At 37.2% G+C, this 26,677-nt stretch overlaps 1 protein-coding gene across 2 annotated transcripts in view; it reads left to right on the top strand.

Moving 5' to 3' along the window:
* wwc1 (WW and C2 domain containing 1) overlaps nucleotides 1-26,677 on the top strand; it is a 153,594-nt gene that overhangs the window by 77,734 nt on the left and 49,183 nt on the right. For both annotated transcript variants that reach the window (XR_008835653.1, XM_056446976.1), the window contains exons 12-21: nucleotides 1-114; nucleotides 4,710-4,877; nucleotides 6,903-7,095; nucleotides 9,401-9,541; nucleotides 12,336-12,400; nucleotides 17,425-17,572; nucleotides 17,680-17,844; nucleotides 21,559-21,651; nucleotides 24,688-24,918; nucleotides 25,001-25,119. The exon at nucleotides 1-114 is cut by the window's left edge and continues 4 nt beyond it. Coding sequence is in view for 1 of the 2 variants with exons in the window: in XM_056446976.1 (XP_056302951.1) it covers nucleotides 1-114; nucleotides 4,710-4,877; nucleotides 6,903-7,095; nucleotides 9,401-9,541; nucleotides 12,336-12,400; nucleotides 17,425-17,572; nucleotides 17,680-17,844; nucleotides 21,559-21,651; nucleotides 24,688-24,918; nucleotides 25,001-25,119 (1,437 nt within the window). In the remaining variant the exon portion in view is untranslated. The remainder of the gene's footprint in view (nucleotides 115-4,709; nucleotides 4,878-6,902; nucleotides 7,096-9,400; nucleotides 9,542-12,335; nucleotides 12,401-17,424; nucleotides 17,573-17,679; nucleotides 17,845-21,558; nucleotides 21,652-24,687; nucleotides 24,919-25,000; nucleotides 25,120-26,677) is intronic.

The following is a 26,677-nucleotide window of genomic DNA, read 5'->3' as shown; positions in this document are numbered from 1 at the left end:
TGTTACGCAAACAAGAGGATCCGGGCCTGGATCGAAGAAAGCGGGAGTAACATCTGCAGTGTCTGACGAATCGGTAGCAGGTGACAGCGGTGTATACGAGCCCTCGGAGAAAAGGTAGAATACAAGAATTTGTGACCTTTTATTATGGATTTGTATTTAAAATGAGTAATTGATTAATTGGCTAATGATTAATTGATTAATCATTTTATCTACACAACTTTTTAATGAGTACATGTACATGGACACTAATAATCTGATTTTAATATGATTGAGACTAAACTCTGATTTAGGGATGCTCATTTCAGTTAACTCAGTCAACTGCCGCTCATTAACCAAATATTAACCGTTAACCGGTCAGTTTAATATTAAAATATTATTTAATTAAAAAATATAATTGACGTGTCTATTTTGTGTGACACATTAAATATTGCATTTTAAAATACTGATTTATTTTAACATGCAAACATCAGCATACAGAACATAACAGAGCATCTTCATGCAGTGTTTCCAACAGCATCGAAAAAAGAATAAACTAAATATAATTAATAAAATAAATAGGCCTGCCCTTGTTTTTTTTTCACTTAAATGACATTTAGATTACAAAAGGAAACACTGACTGAATCCTTTCTAAGAACCTGCATAGGCTGTTTCTCCAATGATGTTTTTTCTTCCGTCAAATAAAAATATTACGCTATCTCAAATCGATCGCTCCACAGTAAATATGCATTTATGTACTTTTTTTTATGTCACCAGGAAACAACTGAATCAGCTGACCCGTATTGTGCGCGAATGCTGCTGTCAATAGCTGTTTCCATACAAAAATGCGAATGAACTTTATGTGCAAAACTGGATTATTGCATTAAAGACGTGCAAATAAAGTAGCGTTTCCATCCAAGGAGTCAAAGCAAACAAAATTGTCACTTCCTGATTAACTGGCACCAAATATCAACAGTAAAAACTGAATTTACTGTGGTAGGAGAAGCTGCGTCAATCTTTTCTTCATCTAATAAATGACTTGCGCCTTAGAAGGCAATTCTGACACGCAGTGAACGTGCGATGGTGTTTGAAGGTGTCAGACACGGAGCACAGACGCTCTTGATTCTGAAGGTCATTAATAATACAATAACACTAATACGTAAATGGTAAGGCATTTTAGAATGACCAAAACAACAGTTGAGATGGTTTACAGTGTGCTCAGCCTGCTGGTTTGTCCATTTACGCACATTTTTATCATCACATGATCTCTTATAACAAAATCACATGACCTTTTTTAATGCGCATACTGAAATTTGTGCGGTAAAAGTGATTCTATCGTAGTTTATGTGCATCTTTTCTTATCGAATAAAAAGTTTATCATACTCAGTTATGCGCATAAGTTTTTTATGCGCATTTTCAAAATTTATGCGCATCATGGCGTTTCCATCAACCGTTTTTTTATGCGCATAAGCAAAATGCGCATAAAAATAGGTGGATGGAAACATAGCTATTGTTGTCATAATTGTAATTTTTTATAATATTGTGAAATTCAAGATTTGTCATTAAAAGTTCGCCGTAGTCGTCTTGACAACACAAACACTGCTGTCACCTCAATGGAAACCCTGCCTCTGCTCTCATTTGATTGAAGAACGAAAAAAACATGACGTAACACGAAAAATGACGTAACACGCTTTTTCCACTCGAGCACACATAGGGGCCGATCACACCGAACGTACATTTAGGTTCCAAAAACGCAAGGCGCACCACACTACCTTTTTTGTTGTCAAGAATAAAAGTTGCTAGGCAATGACTGAATCAGCTGGGTATTGTGCAAGAGTGTTGCTGTTGATATTAATAAAATTTTTATATTTAATAATATTGTAAAATTCAAGATTTGGGAAGTCATACAGCAACCTCTCACCTCTATCTTCAAAAGTCTCCATTGTTGTCTTGACAACACAAACACTGCAGGCGCCTCAACAGAAACCCTGCCTCACCTTTCATTTGATTGGAGAATGAAAAAGATGCAAGTGACGTAAAACGCTTTTTCCGCTCAGAGTTGACTTTTTCAACTGCAAGCACACGGCGTGCAAGGGCAAAAACACGAGGCACAACAGGCAGTTAAAACGCGAGGCGTGCAGGGTGCATAAGCAGCGCACGAAAAAAGCAGGCTGACGTTAGTAAATCAATTAAAAAAGGCGCCTCTCAACGCAGAAAACGCGTTCTGTGTAATCAGCCCCATATCGTGCAATAGCAAAACGCGAGGCACGCAGGGTGCATAAGCAGCGCACAACAAACGCTGTCTGTCGTTAGTAAATAATTTAAAAAAGGCGCCTCTCAATGCAAAAAACGCGTTCTGTATGATCGCGTAATGGCAAAACGCCAGGCGCGCAGGGCACATAAGCAGCGCGTAAAACACTCACGGCCGTTAGTAAAGCATTCAAAAGATTCCCCTCACAATGCAAAAAGCATGTTTGCTGTGATCGACCCCTTATGCAGCCAAGCTTTAAAATATATATAATAATATTTTTTAATCGTTTAACTGATACTATTAATCGGTTACAACCGCACCCTTTCGGTTAACGGTTAATTGGTTATTTTGAGCATCCTTACTCTGATTAAGAGTCTACCATATAAACAATGATTTTTGATTACCTTAATCCGACTAAAGTCATAATCAAAGTAAACAGAAATCAGATTAAGACATGGAGAATGCCGATATGCAGACTGATATGAGATATGAGACTAAATGACCGGCCGAATGCATTGCAGTCATGTAAACACCACAATTAAACTATTATCGTCATGTAGGATTTTCGCTGAATTTTGCGACAGTATAGTCTACACACTCAGCTGTTTGACTGTTCTCTGTACCTACAGAGTTCGTGAAGAACCACAAACACCTACATCACAAAATCTGAGTTTTTTCCTCATTAGGCATGCAGTATCCAATTTCATTAAAACTACACTCCACACAAGTACACTACACAAGATTACACAAGATTTGTATTAGTAAAGTTGTTGAACATTTGCTGGTTGTCTACTCTTTCTTCAAAGAATTTAAAAATATTGTCGTGCACAGATACCGATGCGTATTAATTAATCAATTGTGAAAAATTGCAAAACAATTTAAGCAATTATGCTTTGTTTTCTTCTCTCTTCAAAAAAAGAAAGTGGAAATATTGTGTCCATTCAGTCCATTGCACATTATCAAAGAGCTGCATGGAATTATCTAAAAAATTCAACGTTTATTTCAGGAAATCAGTGGAATTTTAGTACTTGGTGCAGAGAATACTGTCAAACAGCTTTGTGTGTGTATACTATCCTGTCACAAAATGTGGCAAAAATCGTACAGTACAGTAATAGTTTGAAAGTGAGTACGATTATGACCTTAATCAGATTAAATTAATCAAAAATCGCTGTTTACATGGTAGACTCTTAATCAGACTCACATTGGTGTCAAATGTAAACATACTCATTGTTTCCCGCTTGTACCAAAAAGTGCTTCCTTGCTTGAAGCTATTCTCATTTGTTTGTCGTCAAGCACCTGACAGCTGCCATGTGTGTGTCCTGGCATAAAATGTAGTGAAAAGTACTACAAAACGGTAATAGTTAATAGTTAAGGCAGGGCTCAAAATTGCAACCATTTTGGTCGCTAATGCGCCTGAAATTTTATCTATGCGATCTCAAAATATATTTGGGAGCATTTGTGCGAGTGCATAAATTGTTGCCATGTGATCAGTTTTCACAGCAAAATGTCCGCCACATGCGCGTATTTAGGAGACATTCACACAGAATGCATCTTTGCAGCAAAAAACACCAAACGCAGCGCTCAGGAATGGTTTAAAACGGTTGACATGTCAGTTTACAGTTTACCCGCTTTCAAGCTCTTCTGATTGGCCCACTGCTCTAGAACAGAACGCGAATGAACTGGTTAATATCGCCTGTTAATCACTCAGTTCAGATAACAAAGAGCTACAGCCGCGGAAACGTAAAGGTCTGGATACGAGAATGAAAATTACACTGATAGATTTTGTTTTAGAAACCATCTAAAATTACAAATAATGCCACATCTTGTTAGTGATCATGTGGTGAATGTTAATCCAGCATTTACACTTTTCGAAAAGTGGATAAAAGATTTTTAGCGGATCAAATTCCGCTATGGACGGAGTTTTCAGGTAACAGCGTTTGCCTCATTTGCACATTTTAAGCAGGAGATGTTCTAAAGTTATTTAATCCTTCATTTAATCAAATGTAATAAATCTGTTGATATAAAACGTGTAGTAACGGTGCTCATAATTTTTGGTGGGTGCACCTAAATTTTGACTTGAGCGCCTGAATTTTTGAAGTAAGGAGCACCGGTGCTACCAAGAAAAATATTTTTATGTTAATTTCGAGCCCTGTAAGGTGTTTACATGTCTTCAATAATGCGACTAAAATCGGCATACTCCACATGTCTTAACTCGATTTCTGTTTAGTTCGATTATGACTTTAGTCAGTTGTTAAGGTCATCAGAAATCGCTGTTTACATGGTCGACTCTTAATCAGAGTATTATCTTAATCGTATTAAAATCAGAGTATTGGTGTCCATGTAAATGTACTTAATGTCCCAAATTACGGTTAACAATGAATCGATTAGTTTATTGTTAATTTAAACAGCCACAGATCAATGGAATTTGTAGAAACTGACATCCCTGATTTGGACTGCAAAGTGCTTCTGTTCATTTCCACAGGCCTGGGCTTCCAGTTGAGCAGCTGCTGGCTTTTGATGACGGGAGCTCAGCAAGCAGCGCTCAGATCAAACTTGGCCTGAAGTACGAAGTGAAGGAGAAGAGGTTCACCGTGTTCGTAATGCAGCTCTCCAACTATAACGCGCTCTCTCTGCCAGCCAACCAGAACATGTGAGAAAGCACTCTCTTCCTGCCAGCTTCATTTAAACTTGATAGAGACATTAATTTTAATCAGTAGGATGTAGTTTTGATTTACCATATCTGCAAGAGGAGCTTGTTGGGTTGTACGAATGGATTTAACCCATTCGGTTGTTGCAAAAAATTGTTAATTTTGACTTATTTCTTCTGAAGTTTTCTTTTGGTTTCTTCAAACCAATATTTGCAATATACAGTGCATGCGAAAAGTATTCATAGCGCTTATTTTTTTTCCACATTTTTGTTACAGCCTTATTCCAAAATTGATTAAGTTCATTTATTTCCTCAAAATTCTACACACAATACCCCATAATGACAATGTGAAAAAATATTTTTTGAAATTGTTGCAAATTTATTAAAAATAAAAAAGTTGAAAATTCACTTGTACATAAGTATTCACAGCTTTTGCCGTGACGGTCTAAATTGAGCTCAGGTACATTCTGTTTCCACTGATCATTCTTGAGATGTTTAAGCAGCTTAATTGGAGTTCACCTGTGGTAAATTCAGTTGATTGTACATGATTTGAAAAGGCAGTGCATGTCAAAGCACAAACTAAGCATGAAGACAAAGGAATTGTCTGTAGACCTCCGAGACAGGATTGTCTCGAGGCACAAGGCTGGGGAAGATTACCGAAAAAAATTATGCTGCTCTGAAAGTTCCAATGAGCACAGTGGCCTCCATCATCCGTAAGTGGAAGATGTTTGGAACCACCAGGATTCTTCCTAGAGCTGGCCGGCCATCTAGGCTGAGTGATCGGGGGAGAAGGGCCTTAGTCAGGGAGGTCGCGCTGTCTGAGCTCCAGCGCTCTTCTGTTGAGAGAGGAGAACCTTACAGAAGGACAACCATCTGTGCAGCAATCAGGCCTGTATGGTAGAGTGGCCAGACGGAAGCCACTCCCCGCCTGGAATTTGCGGCATTTGAAGGACTCTCAGACCATAAGAAAGAAATTCTCTTGTCTGATGAGACTAAAATTTAAGTCTTTGGAGTGAATGCCAGGCATTACGTTTGGAGAAAACCAGGCACCGCTCATAACCAGGCTAATACCATCCCTATAGTGAAGCAAGGTGGTGGCAGCATCATACTGTGGGGATGTTTTTCAGCAGCAGGAACTGGAAGACTAGTCAGGAAAGAGGGAAAGATGAATGCAGCAATGTACAGAGACATCCTGAATGAAAAACTGCTTCAGAGTGCTCTTGACCTCAGACTGGGGCGACGGTTAATCTTCCAGCAGGACAATGATCCAAACCACACCGCCAAAATATCAATGGAGTGGTTTCAATACAACTTTGTGATTGTCCTTGAGTGGCCCAGCCAGAGCCCAAATCTAAATCCTATTGAACATCTCTAGAGAAATGGCTGTACACCGTCGCTTCCCATCCAACCTGATAGAGCTTGAGAGGCACTGCAAAATAGAATGGGCAAAAATTCCCAAAGACAGGTGTGCCAAGCTTGTGGCATCATATTCAAAATATGATCGAGGCTGTAATTGCTGCCATCAACAAAGTATTAAGCAAAGGCTGTGAATACTTATGTACATGTGATTTTTTTCGGGTTTTTTATTTTTAATAAATTTGCAACAAATTCAAAAAAACTTTTTTCACATTGTCATTATGGGGTATTGTGTGTAGAATTTTGAGGAAATAAATGAATTTAATCAATTTTGGAATAGGGCTGTAACATAAAAAAATGTGGAAAAAGTGAAGCACTATGAATACTTTCCGGATACACTGTATATTGCATAAAGGTAATAATAGGTTGCATGTGTTGCCACCTGGTGTTTGAATTTCTAGCAATTCTTAAAATGATACACAACTCTTGTTATATTAATTCCGAAACTCAAGTTAGATTTTTTTCCTAAACCCGTTTTTTTAGTTACTTTCAGTTCAGATCTACTAATTGGCCAAATCCTGTCTAATTTTAGAATGTTGAATGTATGTGTCTCTGATGCAAGAAGAGCACCTGTGATCTGAGTTTGCCTTGCCTTGATTTGTTCTGTTGCAGATATGTTCGCGTGGTGGTTCTGCCATGCTCGGAGACCGTTCGCTGTCTGTTCCGCACACACTGCGCTCTGCCACGGGAGCCCGTAGAGTTAAAGGAAGCGTTTAGCCTGCAGGTCTCCTCCACTGCTCTCCGACAGAAGACTCTGCGCATTGATGTCTGCACCACCAGCAAATCGGGCCGCGAGGACTGTTTAGTGAGTGTCAGATCAGAGACTGAGCAAATGGCTAAATGTCAATAATGTGTCTACATTTGGAATTCTATGGGATGTGATTCTTTTTTTTTTCATTTCCATTTTTTACAAGCAAATTGGCTGCTTCTGATACAGATTTCCATTTTATTTATTTATTTATTTTTTCCTTTTTTTAAATATCAATAAGAGTTTATCATTGTAAAACATAAAGTAAAAACGTAGTGATTTGAATTAGCTTTGTGAAATTAATAGCCCGTTTCCACTGAGAGGTACACAAACGGCGTACGGGTTGTTCACATATCATGTGAGAAGACCTTCTCACAAAACAGATGCTACACATAAATACTTGTGTATAAATGTTCATTTCTAACCTTTCTATGAGCATGATTTGATTATAACTGCAGATCAATGATAGTGCCAAATAGCCTACTGTAACGTCTACAATTATATGAAATAAATAAATAAATGCAACATATATGAACACATACAGACCCTTACAGTCTCCGATATGTTATCAATTACAGAAAAACTACACATAGCATATATTTAGTCCTTATTTGGGTTCAAAAACAACACAAAATATAGCCCACAGTCAGTGCAAACCTCTCATCTGTGTCTTTAATCTTCAGCAGCACATGTAACCTCTTGTTAGAAAGTAATTCCGTCATTCCGAGTTCATAATAGTCCAAAGTGCTGCAGAAAGCATTATTTGCAGCTGTTTTTCCGGCTTCTCCTTTGTTTTTTCACGCTTCATTCTCACGTTTTCCGTTTCTGAAAGGATCTAATAATTAATTACTCTTTTAAAGGAAACTGCCCAATGCTTTATATAATTAATTTGACACTGAGCAAAGGTCAATATTTGTTACATTGGGTCAAATTAATGCTAAATATCTAATGTTTTTCCATGGGTACAATACTATATGTCTGTTCATACTTTAGTGTCTTCTGTTCTACCATATCCAGCCTCTGTTAGCACTGTTTACACACTTTTAGCTTACAAAAAAAGCATTGAATTACATTTTGTATGCATGATGGGCCAGCAAACCAAAAATTGTCTCTTTGTAAAGTTTATTTATAAACTAATTTCGAGAGGATCACATGCTTATCATTGCTTGCGGCTGGTCCCGCATTATTCAGTTTATGATTCACCAATCAGACGATTCCTAAGCCACTATAAATACCCTAAGTTCCATATAACAGCCATCTTGGTTTTGAAGAATCCACCTTCCACCCCTACTCCTCCTCCTGTCCTAGATGGGTGACACGGTGGCCCAGTGGTTAGCACTGTTGCCTCACAGCAAGAACGCCACTGGTTCTAGTCCTTAGCAAGCCAGTCGACGTTTCTGTGCGGAGTTTACATGTTCTCCCTGTGCTCACGTGGGTTTTCCCTGGGTTTTCCCTGGGTTCCCCGGTTTCCTCTCAACGTCCAAAAGCATGCAACTCAAGTTCATTGACTGATCCAAATTGGCACCATAGACATGCTCCTAGTTAGCAGTTATCTCTTAAGAGCAATCACTATCTGTTTGTTAGCTACTACAGCAGGGGAGTTCTCGAGATCTACCTGAGCTCAGACTCCCCTCTCGCCTTGCAAACGGGAAGGAGCTCCGGGCTCGAGGACCTTATAAGCTCAGGGCTCTCTCCCGGGACAGCATGCCAAACAAGCTTTATAATCAATTATCAGCTAAGTGCGAACTCTTGAAGCACCATTAATTCAAAGCAAAAATCAACTAATTGACTAACCAGTCAATCAGTGCATCTCTAGCTTATATGTACAGTTGAAGTCAAAAGTATTCGCCCTCCTGTGAATTTTTTTTCTAGTTCAAGTATTTCCCAAATGATGTTTAACAGAGCAAGGCATTTTTCATAGTATTTCCTATAATATTTTTTTCTGGAGAATGTTTTTTATTTTGGCTAGAATAAAAGTGTTTTAACCATGTTAAGGTGAATATTATTAGCCCCTTAAGAATTTTTTTGGTAGTCTACAGAAGAGACTATTGTTATACAATGACTTGCCTAATTACCCTAACCTGCCTAATTAACCTAGTTAAGCCTTTAAATGCCAGTTTAAGCTAAATACTAGTGTCTTGAAAAATAGCTAGTATAATATTATGTCATCATGACAAAGATAAAATAAATCAGTTATTAGAAATTAGTTATTAAAACTATTATGTTTAGTAATGTCTTCTCTCCGTTAAACAGAAATTGAGGATACAAAATATACATTATACATATATAATGATTCTGACTGTAAATACAGGCCTAGATGAAAATAAATGTGATCTTTTTATTTTTATTTTGCTTTTGAAAGGCTGGTGCTCAGATCAGCTTGGCTGATGAGGAGTATTCAGAGGAATGGTGCACCAAGTGGTACAACCTTCTCAACTGCACGTACATGCCAGAAATGGATGGAAAGCAAAAAGAAACTGAGATGCCCGCTCTGCAGGAGCTGGTAAAGTATTAACACAAACACACACTCCTCAATTCACTTTTACCTTACCACAGCCAAATGCCTTGCGAACAATTCTTAGAAACAGTCTTGCCATACTGCTAAGCTTGTCGAGGAACAAGAAGTCTTCATTCATATTATATTCAGTTTTTGCGTCATTCAGATGAAGCAATGGATTCTTTTATGGCCAAACTGCCGTTCCGGCTTTCTAATGCTGTTGATAATTCAGTTATGTAGAATTAGTTGCTTTGCTTCTTATCAGCAGTTTTGATTGTACAAACAGGCTGTTCTGTCCAGACGAATTAAAGGAATATCCATTTAACATCTCCTTTCTAAGAATAATGTACAAAATAACGCTCGAAGCTGTTCTAAGATTTTTTATTTTCTAGCATTAAAATTGAAATAATCATTAACATTACAAATATGAAGTGTGTATAGTTTAAATCACATGAAAATGTGAAATAGGAAAAACATTTAAAGATTTATTTTTGGTTAACTATGTAAAAAAAAGTATCTAAACTATCTATAAAGTATCTTTATTAATTTTTTAATATTGTTGTTTACATCAAAAGAACAGAACTAAAAATTAACAGTAATCTCCTTACTTTATAATAGACCTCCTTAAATTGAATTCATAAATGCCTTATTATTGAAAAAATCACTTCACATCACTTCACCCAAAATATGTTTACTTTGTAGATAACTGACCAACAAAAAATAAATTAAAAGAAAGATAGAAATTATACAGAACGAAATTCATTACAAAAAGAGATAATTAGCTATATGAAGTGGTCAAAAATTGTTTCAATGTTTCCTGTTGCTCTTTTGGGCTTTTTTTTATTATTATTTTTTAGTCTTATCAGGTAAGAATCCAAAGTAATTCAAAATTTCGCTTTGTGAGTCATTCTTTTTAAGAGATTGTTGTGGTTGTTAATCTTATGGACAGGAACAGGAATTAACAATGATTGACAGTTTCTCTAAACAGACCGTCGTCGGAGCTTCAGGAGGAGATTGAAGTATCAATGTTCAATTTCTGTGTTATTTTACCATGATAAAATGAGTTGTTCAGCAGTAAACTACACTTTCTGACCTACAGGATCTGTTGGAACACTGTTTATTCGGTAATGTGAGGGCTTTATCGGGCTTTATTATTTTGCTGAAACATGCCATGATGGGGAAAATACAGGCGATTGTTATTTATCAGTAGGTATCTTTATGGGTCTGAAATAATAATCAGGAAGACAAAACTAATGTTAGTCGATCTCCACATCGATCTCCTGTAACGTTATTTGAACTTGATTTACAGGACGTCTCTGACATTTAGAGTTTGAGCATGTTATTGAGTTCATCTACTGAATTTGCTGTTATAAAATAATAATGTTCTAGAAACAGAATCTTGTATAACAAATAGAGCTGTAAATGTTATATATTATTTATATACATCATTTACTGTTGGCTTTTTAATTGAAAACTCCTAATAAACATTAAAATAAAGGTAAATTCTACTTTGTGACATATTAAGGCATCGAATAAACCAAATGAAAACGGTAAAAAAATGATAAACAATATAGAAGTGATGTTCAGCAGCTGATAGACGTCAGTTAATGTATCAATACTGCTAATTTTATTGTACAAATTAATGAGGATTATTTTATATAGTGCAGGGATGGGGTGTGTAAAATTCCTGTTGATATTTAGAAATCTTGCTGTATTTATCTTTTAAACGCATGATTTTTTCCGCATGGTAAATGATTATCTATGGTGTGTATATTTTGGGTCCTGTTGATTGCTAATTAAAAATAAAAACCTTTTTAAAATGTAAGTGTTGTTTATATGTTATTGTTCATATTTTACAAGTGATATTTCTACCCCTATGAAGATAAATCCCATCAACCTGTTATAAGAGAAATATTTTTTGTGCTCATAGCGGAGTCTAACTTAGGCTAGAGAGAATGAAAGATTGTTTATTTTGCAGTCCAACATATAGTTTTTATTAAATTGTAACAGGTCACATCACAGTTTTTAATAAATCGTGTATTATTACGTGTTTTGAAATGTAAGTGTTTATATTTATATTAGTGAGCCTTTGTTATAGTGCAGATATGGGTGGTCAGATGAGAAGTTCGGGGGCGTGGGTGGTTTGACGTACAAGCGTTTGGTTGAAAGCTTGATTCCGCGGCTCCGCCTCTGACACCATCAGGTAGTTCCTTCTGCACATACCCAGGCTCCAATTTCAGCAGTGTTTTGTGACAGTTTGTGCCCATGATGAGGCATTTTGCCTTCAAAACGTTCAATGGGAAAAGGCGCTGTCGCGTCGTCCATATTTTTTACAGTCATTACTCTGAACACTGTAACCGTAAAAACAGCCTTCGAAGCTTAATCATGCATATTAATGAAGTTGCATCTCATTCAAAGAGCATCTAATTCAAAGCTCACAACAAAGTGCGCTGATTGGTTCAAACCAAGTCTTTCTCATAAATTACTGCTGAAAACTCAGTGACGTCACTTTGTACCGGCCGGTACAGACATCCAATCTCCACGCTTTAATTTACACATTAAGCTCATCGCCGTGACATAGCTTCAAAGTTTCGAAGAACTAAATTGCTCCAAAAAAACAACAATCAATTTTCACTTTTTAGTGAAATATATGTGTCCTAATAGTGTTTTTAGCAACGTGGGACACATACATGACTATCAACATTTCAAAAAATAAGTTTTGGTGTTTCGTGACCCTTTAAAGGTTTCTCTAAATAAAAATGCACATGACATTAATCTCCATCTCTTCTTTTATTTTTAGACTCCCACTTCCAGCAACTCGGAGAGCGCAGCCGCGTGCCTGGAGAACGTTCCACTTGAGGACTGGTATGTTTCCTTGATGAAACACCAGCATAAACATACTATTCACCACAGCATAACAGTGTGTCTACATCTTCTAATCCCACCCAAGACCAACACAAACAATTAACAAGCTGTTAGCATCTCGTATTCCGTCTCTTTCCTCTCCAACCTCTGTTTTGCTGTTGAATGACCTGGTTTCTGCTATCTCTAGAGAATTCAACACAGCGTGACGGCACACCATGACTCATTTTCCCTCATGTGTTTGATCTGCTCCGCCAGAATCACATTAGTAACGTAAACAGGGTGAGCAACTGATCCAAGGGCAGCACTGAGCGGCATTCCTCTCTCTTGCCATTTTTCTGGACTCTTTTGATATTCATCTGCGCTCGCTGTATTAGCTCGCTTGTTGATTGGCTGACGTTCGGTCTCATGATTACAACCAAAACTGCTTCACAAGGCCTGATTGTTTCAGATGATGATTCAGCTGTAACCACCTGTCATGGAAATTAAAAAGAAGGACTGGAATGTGGCACGGCTGCATTTTTTTGAGCTTTTCCACCCTCATTCACTCTTGCTTTTGAAAGGTTGCAGACTAGATGACTAAATATAAGTGCTGCTTTTTTAGGAACATTACGGTTTGATGAGTTTAAAGCAAGAAATATATCAGTCAAGAATTTTTATGGATAAATATATTACTTTCTTTACCATTTGCGGTAATGTGTTATATTAAAATTAATACAAATTTGTGGCTACAAATTAACTATAGGCAACAAAATAGGCAAGGCAAGTTTATTTATATGGCACATTTCATACACGATGGTAATTTAAAGTGCTTTACATGAACAAGAATAAAAGAAGAATTAAAAATGATTAACAACTGAATAAAATGTGTTGATTTTAAAGAAAAGAAAGACACAATAGTGTGATCTCTGGGACTAAGCACAGTGCTCATTCAGTAAAGGCACAGCTAAACAGATTTGCTTTAAGTCTTGATTTGAATGTGCCTAATGTTGGAGCACATCTGCTTATCTCTGAAAGCTGATTTCAGCAGCAAGGGGCGTAATAGCTGAAGGCAGATTCACCCTGCTTTGACTGATCTCTTGGAATTTCTAGTTTACTTGATTGTAATGATCTGAGTGATCTGTTAGGTTTGTATTCAGTGAGTATATCTGTAATGTATTGAGGTCGTAGGCTATTTAGTGATTTATAGACAAGTAGTAATACTTTTAAAATCTATTCTGAATGTAACTGGGAGCCAGTGTAAAGACCTGAGGACAGGTGTGATGTGCTCTGATGGTCTGGTTCTGGTCAGAATCCTGGTAGCAGTGTTCTGGATGAGCTGCAACTGTCTGACTGTCTTTTTGGGAAGGCCAGTGAGGAGGCCGTTACAGTAATCCACCCTGCTGCTGATAAAAGCATGAACAAGTTTCTCTAATAAACAATAATAAATATTTATTAAATAAATGAAAATTCACAGCCATGGGGGGAAAGAGACTACTTGAAAATAATTTTTCTCTGGATTATTTTTAGGATGCATATTTATTTCATCCTAGAGTGTGTAATAATCATTTTAAAAATATATACAGTTGAAGTCAGAATTATTAGCCCCCCTTTGATTTTTTTTTCTTTTTTAAATATTTCCCAAATTAAAAAAAAAACAGAGCAAGGAAATTTTCACAGTATGTCTGATAATATTTTTTTCATCTGGAGAAAGTCTTACTTGTTTTTATTTCGGCTAGAATACAAGCAGTTTTTAATTTTTTAAAAGCCATTTTAAAGTCAATATTATTAGCCCCTTTAAGCCATAATTTTTCGATAGTCTACAGAACAAACCATCGTTATACAATAACTTGCCTAATTACCCTAACCTGCCTAGTTAACCTAATTAACCTAGTTAAGCCTTTAAATGCCACTTTAAGCTGTATAGAAGTGTCCTGAAAAATTTCTAGTCAAATATTATTTACTGTCATCATGGCAATGATAAAATAAATCAGTTATTAGAAATGAGTTATTAAAACTATTATGTTTAGAAATGTGCTAAAAAAATATTGACATTTGTTGTTTTAGAAATCAAGGTACTCCCACAAAACACGGCTTATTTATATCAAAACATTGGCGTTGTGTTGTCTTAAAATTTATAAAATTGTAGTTATTTCATGCAACAAATACTCTAAATGGCAATATTTATGTTTTAAATTTGGTTTAATTTTCATAATTAGTTTAGTAAAAAAAAAAAAAATCAAACATGTAACAAAAAAATTCTGAGAATTCTGAAAACTGATTATAAATATTTATTTATCTTTTAGCAATTTAATTTATGGAGTTAAAGTATGCAGGCTATGATTCTTCGTTTGTAGCCTTTTCAAAATTTCTCCATAGTGATTATGAAAACATAATGGCTAGGCATGGGCCGTAAGAGTCTGACGGTATGATAACCTTGGATAAAAATATCATGGTTTCATGGTGCCACAGTATTTTGATTACTGCTCCAAAATAAGTTCTTTTTAAATATCTGCGTAAAAAAACAACTTTTTTCCCCCATTGAAGACAATGGCCCATGGTAACCTTTGATTTGGCCCACCATCCCATCTGAAAAGAGAGGTAGAATGATGGGGAGGTGGTTGGGGCAAATTCCTTTGACAGAGATCGACATTTCAAAATTAACATAACCTTTTGTTTAATTGATTTATTGCTAAGCTACAAAAAAGCCAACTAAAGTTAAATGATTCAATTAAATGTTGTAAATGAATCAGACTTTTAAAATGTAAATATTGCCACTTAACAGATAGAGGACAATGCAAGATATCTGCGAGCAAATCAAGGTAAAGGCATTAGCAGCTCGACTAGTATTTTTCGCATTGAGCTCCATTGTGTTATAAATGGGATTGTTTATGTTTTTACAGTAATAAGTTCATTATTAAATATTACAGCTGATACTGCATTAGTTAATATGATTTAAAGCAACATTTTCTAGATATTTTTAAATATTACAGAATTTATCAGGAAATTACGAATGACAAATTTAGTATATACAGGTTTGGTTTGTATCTTTGGCCCAAAAATCGTCAATCAACTTTGCTTTTTGGCCCTTTATAAGAAAAAGTTTGGGCACCCCTGATGTAGACTTTCATTTTCTGCTGGAGATACTCTTGCCCTAAAAAACAAATAAAATAGTTGTGAAAAACATATTAAAAATGTAAAAAAAAACTTGCGTAAACCTTAGGAACGGTATAACAGAAAATTTTGGCGGTTTTAAAACCTTGACTTTTCCAAACTGTGGTAAAACTTAAAACCGGTTATTGTCCCATGCCTAATAATGGCAAACGGTAAAGAAACATGGAACTGAGTGCACCTAGTTGCCAGATATTCATAAAAAACACAACTATAATAATCTAAATTCCAAACATATTATCTTTTTTAAAAAGTCATAAATCAAAATATTGTGACCTGCACCTCCTGCTTCATTTACTACATAAACTGGATCACTGAAACCTTATTAAGCTTAACAGGAAATCAGTTATTACAAGTGGTCATGACACTTTGCAAGAGGATGAACATAAACAAACATCAGACCTCTGTTGATGGTGGTTTAGTTAAAATTGGCAAGCATATCAGCGTGTTTTGGTTTCTGTAATATTAGCTTTATTATTCAAGGATAGCCCTTATGTGCTTGACATAGTTGAAGTCAAAATTGTTAGGCCTCCAGTGATTTTTAAAAAAAAAAAAAATTATTTTATTTTTTTTTTTTTTTCAAACATTTTCCAAATTATGTTTAACAGAGCAAGGAAATTTTTACAGTATTTGCTATAATATTTTTTCTTTATTAAAAATAAAAAACCTAAAAAATCCTGTGTACATAAGTATTCTCAGCCTTTGCTCAATACTTTGTTAATGCACAGCAATTACAGCAGCAATTACAGCCTCAAGTCTTTTTGAATATGATGCCACAAGCTTGGCACACCTGTCTTTGGGAATCGTTGCCCATTCCTCTGCAGTACCTCTCAAGCTCTATCAGGTTGGATGGGAAGTGACGGTGTACAGCCATTTTCAGATCTCTCCAGAGATGTTTAATATGGTTTTCCTTCAGGATGTCTCTGTAAATTGTTGCATCCATCTTTTCCTCTATTCTTCTAGGACCAGAGAATTTGTTTATGGTCTGAGAGTCCTTCAGATGCCTTTTGGTAAATTCCAGGCTTGGAGTGGCTTCAATCTGCCTACTCTACCATACAGGCCTGATTGGTGGATTGCTGCACAGATGGTTGTCCTTCTATAAGGTTCTCCTCTCTCCACAGAAGAATGCTGGAGCTCAGACAGAGTGACCATTGAGTTATTGATCACCTCCCTGACTAAGGTCCTTTTCCCCCGATCACTCAGCTTAGATGGCCGGCCAGCTCTAGGAAGAGTCCTGGTGGTTCCAAACATTTTCCACTTACAGATTATAGAGGCCACTGTGCTCATTAGAACTTTCAGAGCAGCAGAAATGTTTTCTGTGACCTTCCCCAGCCTTGTGCCTTAAGACAATCCTGTCTCAGAGGTCTACAGACAATTCCTTTGTCTTCATGCTTGGTTTGTGCTTTGACATGCACTGTCAACCCTGGGACTTTATATAGACAGGTGTATGCCTTTTCAAATCAACTGAATTTACCACAGGTGAACTCCAATTAAGCTGCTGAAACATCTCAGGAATAATCAGTGGAAACAGAATGTACCTGAGCTCAATTTAGAGCTTCACGACAAGGGCTGTGAATACTTATGTACAAGTGATTTTTTTTTATTTTTTTATTATTATTATTTTTTTTTATAAATTTGCAACAATTTCAAAAAATCTTTTTCACGTTGTCATTATGGGGTATTGTGTGTAGAATTTTGAATAAATTAAATAAATAAAATAAATAATAAAATAAATTAATTTAATCCATTTTGGAATAAGGCTGTAACATAAAAAAATGTGGGAAAAATGACAAGTTATTTAGATGCAAAAACACTTTGCATAGGAAAATGAATTGTTTTGAGCCATAATAACCAATGTGTCAAATGTGATTTGATAGGCCTGCAGAGACATTAGAGGGTAACGTGTTTGTGGATGAAGAGGGTAGTGATGGTGAGGAAGATGAGGAGTTTTACCCTGATGACAGCCAGTGGGAACAGGAGGAAGAGCCAGTTAAAGCTGCATCGACAACTGTCATTGCAGAAAAGGTGTCAGCGCTTATTCATTTACTCAGCAAAAGATTAATCATTGCTTTGATGGGAATTTATATATATTTTTACATTTGCTGACATTCGTTTTTTTTTTGTCTTGCAAGGTGAATAAGGAGACTAGTATGGACAGTCTCCCTCATTCTGCTTCTGTAGTTCGGCCCAAGGAGCGGCGACATGATGTTCATCAGCAAAACCCTTTTATGCGGGGAAACACCATCATCAGGTCCAAGACATTTTCACCTGGACCTCAGAGCCAGTATATCTGCAGGGTGAGAACAGAGATGCACACATGCTGAATAGGCCTGCACAATATGAAGATTTCAGATGCAAAAACCGCTAAATGCCACTTCCACCAAAAATGAGTTAATGACATTGAGTGAATGATTTAGGCATGTAGTACATGTTCAACAAAGAGATTTGCTTCAAATCATCTAAATCGCAACGTCAGCTCATTTAGAAATAACAGTTTGTTGGCAAAAGCCTCTAAACGCCACTTGCCTTTGACAGCAAAAGCCGCTATATCCTGAGAACCAATCAGAAGGTGCAAATCGAAGCATATGCTTTTAGTGTAGCAACGCGCTGATACGCCGGCTTTTATGAGGAGACTTTCAATTTAGATTTTAAAAGACTGAGTTTGATGATCTGCATGAGTCTTTCCGACTCTCAGTGAATGGCAAATAAAAACATCCCTTACGTCAAAACTCTGTGCATTATAAGAAAAAGAAAACACAATGTACAGTCAGATGTGTAACATGCATTCATAATGTTTTTTTGCGCAGCAACTCTACTTTGAATGAGTCTGATTTACTATACATTAAACGGCAACTGCGTTTCACAAAAAAGAGACCAAGACATTGAGTATGGTTTAATTCAATTCAATTCACCTTTATTTGTATAGCGCTTATACAATGTAGATTGTGTCAAAGCAGCTTCACATAAAAGGTCATAGTAAATTGGAACAGTGTAGTTCAGTTTGTAGTGTTTAAGTTCAGTTCAGTTTAGCTCAGTTCAGTGTGGTTTAATAATCACTACTGAGAGTCCAAACACTGAAGAGCAAATCCAACGATGCGCAGCTCTATAGATCCTGAACCATGCAAGCCAGTGGCGACAGCGGAGAGGAAAAAAAAATTCACTAAATGGCGGAAGTGAAGAAAAATGGTGAGGATGAATGAATGACAGCTCCTAAAATTGTCTCAGACATCTCTTTTTTCCCAGTAGACCTACCTTGTGTTTTATTTGCTAGTTTAAGCAATTGTTTAAAAGATAAATATAATGTATAAAACTTTACATTATTTATGTTACTTCATATTACCTATATGCCTGATAAGATTTAGATTAATAGACAATGCACAGATATTGATGTTTCACAATATTTTTACGCTACATTATTTGAATCTAACAAGCTTAGCTTACAATGTTTGCAATGTTTACATTGCTCTACTTACATTAAATCTAAATCCCAAGTATCAGAAATGACAATTGATTGTTAAGATTTAATTACTCTCAGTTTTAATGTTATTGATTAATGCACACACTTGACAAATTTCATTCATTCATTTTCCTTCTGCTTTTTCCCTGGTTTATCACAGCAGAATGAACCACCACTTACTTGACAGATTTATGTATTTTAATTTTAGGTGGTTTGTGTAATGTGTTTTATGTTTGGTAAAATAATTTGTAATTGCATCTTTAGTGATTTTCAACTAATTACATTATCTTGGTGGATTTAGAGGTTTTTGAAAAAAGCACAAGTGGATTTAGCTGGTTTTGACACAAAAGAAAAATCTACTTTGTTAAAACCAAAGAATTGTCTAAAATGACATTTTTGAAAAAAAAAATTATTTTATTTACTAGCTAATAACCTTTTCATTATCTATAAAATGAAACTTCTGAACCTAATCAGAGGAGCCTGATAGAAAATGCTCATTAACAAGGAAAGAGGTCAGATGGATTCAGAGGGTTTTGCATTTGAACTCTTCATACAGTATCAGCAATAGTCACATCGCAAAGTGATGCAATATCCAGTCTGAATTATAGTTGACCAGGAGCTACAGAATTTCGTTTAATCACTGTTTTTATATGGAATTTATATGATTTATGCAAAACAAAACAAAAATCATACTAAGAATTTTTATCTTTTTACATTTCAAAGCGAAAACAAGATTATTTTACTGAACCCACTGGCATATATTTTCCTTAAAACCAGCAACAAAAAAACCCCACTTAATTTTCACTTAACTATTTTGGTGACGAAAACTAACTTACTTGGTCTAAGAATGTTTTGGATATTTGGACTCAAAACAAGACAAATCCAAGTAAGAAAAGCATTTTTTTGCATTGTGATTATTTAACTTTTATACCCAGATATTGTTAGACTTCCCAGAAAACTGTCAAATAGAGCTATTTAAAACTATAAACTTGAAACTATATTTACATTGCATTATCTATTGGCAATTAGTTATTTAATTAGTTATTTATGGGCCAAAGAAGAGGCTTTCTTACAAAATAGATGAGCTTAATATGCACTTTATTAGGTACCCCTTACTAGTACCAGGTTGGACCCCCTTTTGCCTTCTCAACTGCTTTAATCCTTTATGGCATAGATTCAACAAGGTACTGGAACTATTCCTCAGAGATTTTGGTCCATATTGACATGATAGCATCACGCAGTTGCTGCAGATTTGTCGGCTGCACATCCATGATGCAAATCTCCCGCTCCACCACATCCCAAAGGTGCTCTATTGGATTGAGATCTGGTGACTGTGGAGGCCATTTAAGGTGCAGTGAACGCATTGTCATGTTCGAGAAACCAGTCTGAGATGATTTGCGCTTTATGACATGGCGTGTTATTCTGCTATATGTAGCCATCAGAAGATGGGTACACTGTGGTCATAAAGAGATGGACATGGTCAGCAACAATACTCAGGTAGGCTGTGGCGTTGACATGATGCTGAATTGGTACTAATGGAGAAAGAAAATATCCCTCACACCATTACACCACCATAACCAGCCTGAACCGTTGATACTAAGCAGGATGGATCCATGCTTCCATGTTGTGCATGCCAAATTCTGACCCTACCATCCGAATGTCGCAGCAGAAATCGAGACTCATCAGACCAGGCAACGTTTTTCCAATCTTCTATTGTCCAATTTTGGTGAGCCTGTGTGAATTGTAGCCTTAGTTTCCTGTTCTTAGCTAACAGGAGTGGCACCCGGTGTGGTCTTCTGCTACTGTAGCCAATCCTCCTCAAGGTTGGACATTTTGTGCATTCAGAGATGGTCTTCTGCAGATCTCGGTTGTAACGAGTGGTTATTTGAGTTACTGTCGCTTTTCTATCAGCTGGAATCTCTGTAAACTCTAGAGATGGTTGTGCATGAAAGTCCCAGTAGATAAGCAGTTTTTTAAAATACTCAGACCAGCCCATCTGGCACCAACAACATTGCCACGTTCAGTCACTTAAAATCACCTTTCTTCCTCATTCTGATGCTCGGTTTGAACTGCAGCAGATCGTCTTAACCATGTCTACATGCCTAAATGCATTGAGTTGCTGCCATGTGATTGGCTGATTAGAAATTTGTGTTAATGAGCAGTTGGACAGCTGTACTTAATAAAGTGGCCAGTGAGTGTAAGTGACAAGAAGACAATGATAAAAACACTTGACATGCAAAGGTGTACATGCACTCATGCACCTAGTAAATAGCAACTGTAACGCTAAAAGGATTGCGCTGAAGCGAACGATCATTAGTAAATCTGTCTCATAGTTAAACTGGGGGACTTTTCATGATTTCTACCAATGAGACAAATGGAATAAAATAATCAGTGCACCTACCAACCAAAGTATGGAAAAAATACAAAACTATCTTACATTTTTGTTGTTTTGATGCATGATAAGCTGTTTTTATCCTTTACCCATTTACATATTACAAATTGTACTAGAGCTCATTAATTTGATTACTATTTTTAACCTTCATTATATTACCAGATCAACCGCAGCGACAGTGACAGCTCAACATTGTCGAAGAAATCTCCCTTCGTCCGGAATGCCTCTGAGAGACGAAGCGTTCGCATGAAGAAGGTAACAAAATATTACACATTCACTCATCATGTGCAGTTCATCTGAAGTCAACATTAAGCATAAAGTTTACTTATTTTTTTTTATTAAATTGCATGTATTTCATCAACCCAAAAGTCAAACACTTACTTTAGAAAGTAGAGTTTAAGCTTGTTAGCAGTAGATTAATATTTAATAGTGACATTTCTTTGCTGACCTGAGGTCAGTGTTAATGAAGCAGTCTTACAGTGAGGAAATGGGTTTGCTAAGCTCCTCAGCCAGCCCTTAAATAGTCTCGAAAGGTCAGGTTTGCTCTCACTGTGCCTTGGAGACAAGCTACATTCAGTCTTTTATAAAACACTAAGCATAAGTCCAAGTAATGGTTGGTTCCCTTAATGAGAGAACTTTAATGATTTATAGAACAGGAGTCACTATGAAAAGCGTTACTTTGAAAATATAATAATGTACAGTGCATCCGCAAAGTATTCATAGTGCTTCACTTTTTCCACATTTTTTATGTTACAGCATTATTGTAAAATGGATTAAATTCATTTATTTCCTCATAATTCTACACACAATACCCCATAATGACAATGTGAAAAAAGATTTCTTGCAAAAATTGTTGCAAATTCATTAAAAATAAAAAAACTGAAAAATCACATGTACATAAGTATTCACAGGAAAGGAAACAGCTGCTTCAGAACTTCAAATATTTTTCATAAATATCAGACCATTAAAGGGAAGCTAAATGTCCAACACTATTCTTTAAAACATCACAATGTCCCTTTCTGCAATATCTGAATAAATATTCTGTGCAAAATTCTTTACAGATATCCAGTTCTTAAACACAAATAAAGAATAAAACAAGTATTACATTGTTATCTGCCAGACATTTTTAATCACCTATATAACCGTAATCATACCGAACTGTTCTAATGGCCTGTTTCCACTGAGTGGTACGGTTCGGATCGGTACGCTTTTATGGCCGTCTCCACTGTCAAAGGGTATCTTAAAGCGAACCGTACCTGACCACTTTTTGGTCACCCTTTGCAAAGGGTACCTAGCACGAAAAAAAGGTACCAAAAGGCAAAGCTAGACGCACAGCTGAATGCTATTGGTTTACAGAGATACGTCACTCGCAGAAGCAGGAGAATGAAAACAAAGAAACCACCATTTTTAAAAACACAGCCGAGACATTACACTGTAATAATATATACATATACTAACAAGCTACGGTCGACCCGAGCTCAAACAAACCTTGTCGTCGTCTTGATGAACAGCCACAATGCCAAGAAGAACAAAATCTGCTGTGTCCTGTTGTTGTTTTACGAGTCTGTCTAAAAGTGCGAGCGCTTTCACTTTCTCCAGAGAGCTCGCCACGCGTCTAAATTTGAAATAACGAATTAATATTTCATTTATGCCACTACGGTTGCAGCTCTAATTTGAGCTGGCATTGAAATTTTTTTTTTTTAAGTATTAAAATAGGCGGTAAAAGGTAATAAATTCAACCATAAAGAACCCCTATTTATCATTACAAAAGGTCATATTTTGGTTATAGGGGTCTCCAACACTAGGCTGATATGCGTGCAAGGTTAAAAAAACACTTTCATTGTCTTATAATATGCATTTATTTTACCTAATTATCCCAGCGACTCCCATATGAATCGTTTAGCAATTCATTTGTTCCCAAACCCCTCCTTAGCGCAAAGCTAATCTGAGGTGATTGGTCCGATGACCCAGTCTGTTTTGATTGGTAGACTACGTTCAGCATGAGATAGAGAGAAATGCCCACCACGGCTATGAAATGGCAGCCAGAGAGAATGTGAGAGCCCAATGCAGGAATGCAATAAATCAGTTAAACACCAGCATATTACTCTACTCTTAACCCTAACCCCAAGAAATAAGGACACACATTCAGTATTAATTCACACTGTGGCAAAAGTTGAACTATTTTGAAAATTGGCCACGCCCCATGTGTGCGGAACAGCTGATGGTGGCCATAGCAAAGGCAAACGGCAGAGGATTGCCTGTTCAGAAACAAATTTAAATTGGTAAATGAAGAAGCACGCATCACGTTTTTAGCGTGGTTTTGGACGCGATATGTGATCAGCCCCATGCAGATTTATCCTGAGAGATACAGTACAAGCACTGATCTATAATAGATATGTGGTAACATGCCGCGCGGGTGATTACAACTTATAACACACAATTAAACACATATTTTGCAAACTACACAAAATGAGGCAACAATTTTAATGACACTTACATGTTATGATCTGGAAGAAGAAGAAACTGGTCCATTTGAACTGTAACAGTTATTGAAAAAGTCCCTGTCAAAGTTTGACAAAGTCCCATAGTCTCTGCTGCTCCTTCAATAGCAAATGGCCGGCGAATCCTGCGTTGCAGCGTAGGGGATCAATCATCAAAAAAATGACAGGAACAAACACAGCACTAGGTTGGCTATACTGTGGTGTTGTTGTGAAAATGAACTTTAACCCTTTATTCCCCTCAGCCGAATCTCCATTTGTCAGTGATCGTCATCTTCGCGTCATGATCAGTCCCGTGATCCCTCACGCCTTCGCTAGAGTCTGAAGTGAAAGCGCATGCACATTTTACCTGGAACTACATATTTGGTGATGTACCGTGTCGACGACGATGCGATCAAACAAAAGATCCGAATCCAACTCGATTCGTTTATTCGACTCTGAGTCAAATATTTCACTAAAAAAACAATAGTTTTAAACACACTGCACTTTCAGATTTAAACCTCAGCTGGATGTTTCATTCTCTTAGAGCTGTGATACACACTGCATGGAAGCTCATTTTCAAAAACCCATAATTGGGGCTCTTTGAGAAGTTCTGTATATACCCTGTCATTATATTTTACAGGAAAGCCAAAACGTTTTCACACATGCGATTTGACTGACATGATGAGTCATGTGCATTCCGAACCGTGGGTTGTGATTTATTACACCCTTAAAAGATATGATATGGACCCATACCATGAGACTCAAAAGAATGTCTCTTTCTAAAGAAACACTCTCTCTTTCACACCCACAGCCACCAATGCAGGTCAAAGGTCTGGATGGCCTCCTGCGCACCTCTCTGGATCTGGAGCTGGACCTGCAGGTCACTCGCACGCGACACAGCCGGCTGACCGAGGAACTGCGCGTGCTGCGGGAGCTTAAGGAACAGATGGAGAAGGCACGGCAGCAGGGCCAGCATGTCCTTCCCACATGGGTACAGGAGGATGAGCGCTTCTGTCTGCTGCTCAAACATGCAGAGAGACAGGTGAGTCCCGGACTATTTCTACAGTCAGGAAATAATCAAATCTGTTTTACTTCCTGATTTGGAGTTGCTACTGTCTGCACAGACCCAGGAAGAGCAGCTACAGGAAAAGAGGGTAGAGAAGATGATGCGAGCAGCGGCCAAGGATGTGCATAAGATTCGTGGGCAGAGCCTCAAGGAGGTTCCTGGGGTCCAGTCTTTTAGGTAACTGTTGTTATCTACCATTTATGCAAAACATGATCTAAGCATTGGTGTACTGTTTTTTTCTGTGCTCTGTCCCTTTAAAAGCTGTAGGCAGTGTTTTTGAAAGGAGAGCTCATGTTTACACTACCCCTTTTATGCTTTTTAAAAGGTTCTTCAGTTTGATTTGAAGGACTCCTTTGATAAGTTTACATGGATCAAATGTCCATGTATTATCAGGGTGTCCGCGGGGTCTTAAAAAGTATTAAAAGTTGATAAATCAGTTATGAGACCGTTAAAATGAAATGAAGACCTTTAAAAGTTATTAAAAACTCTACATATGCAGTGCATCCAGAAAGTATTCATAGCGCTTCAATTTTTCCACATTTTTTATGTTACAGCCTTATTCCAAAATAGATCAAATTTATTTCCTCAAAATTCTACACACAATACCCCATAATGACAATGTGAAAGAAGATTTTTTGAAATTGTAGCAGATTTATTAAAAATACAAAACCTGTAAAATCACATGTACATAAGTATTCACAGCCTTTGCCGTGACGCTCTATATTGAGCTCAGGTACATTCTGTTTCCACTGATAATTCTTGAGATGTTTCAGCAGCTTAATTGGAGTTCACCTGTGGTAAATTCAGTTGATTGGACATGATTTGAAAAGGCATACACCTGTCTGTATAAGGTCCCAGGGTTGACAGTGGATGTCAAAGCACAAACCAAGCATGAAGACAAAGGAATTGTCTGTAGACCTTTGAGACAGGATTGTCTCGAGGCACAAGGCTGGGGAAGGTTACAGAAAAATTTCTGCTGCTCTGAAAGTTCCAATGAGCACAATGGCCTCCATCATCCATAAGTGGAAGATGTTTGGAACCACCAGGACTCTTCCTAGAGCTGGCCGGCCATCTAAGCTGAGTGATCGGGGGAGAAGGACCTTAGTCAGGGAGGTGATCAATAACTCGATGGTCACTCTGTCTGAGCTCCAGTGTTCTTTTGTGGAGAGAGGAGAAACTTAAAGACGGACAACCATCTGTGCAGCAATCCACCAATCAGGCCTGTATAGTAATGCCCAGACAGAAGCCACTCCCCGCATGGAATTTGCCAAAAGGACTCTCAGACCATAAAAAACTAAATTCTCTGATCTGATTAAACTAAAATTGAACTCTTTGGAGTGAATCCCAGGCGTTAAATTTGGAGAAAACCAGGCACCGCTCATCACCAGGCTAATACCATCCCTACAGTGAAGCATGGTGGTGGCAGCGTCATGCTGTGGGGATGTTTTTCAGCAGCAGGAACTGGAAGACTAGTCAGGATAGAGGGAAAGATGAATGCAGCAATGTACAGAGACATCCTGAATGAAAACCTGCTTCAGAGTGCTCTTGACCTCAGACTGGGGCGACGGTTCATCTTCCAGCAGGACAATGACCCAAAGCACACTGCCAAAATATCAATGGAATGACTTCGCAACAACTCAATGAATGTCCTTGAGTGGCCCAGCCAGAGCCCAGACCAAAATCCTATTGAACATCTCTGGAGAGATCTGAAAATGGCTGTACACCGTCACTTCCC

The sequence above is a fragment of the Danio aesculapii genome, chromosome 21, assembly GCF_903798145.1.
Source record: "Danio aesculapii chromosome 21, fDanAes4.1, whole genome shotgun sequence".
NCBI lineage: Eukaryota > Metazoa > Chordata > Actinopteri > Cypriniformes > Danionidae > Danio > Danio aesculapii.
The sequence above is the reverse complement of the archived record's forward strand: the minus strand, read 5'-3'. Positions and strand labels throughout refer to the sequence as shown.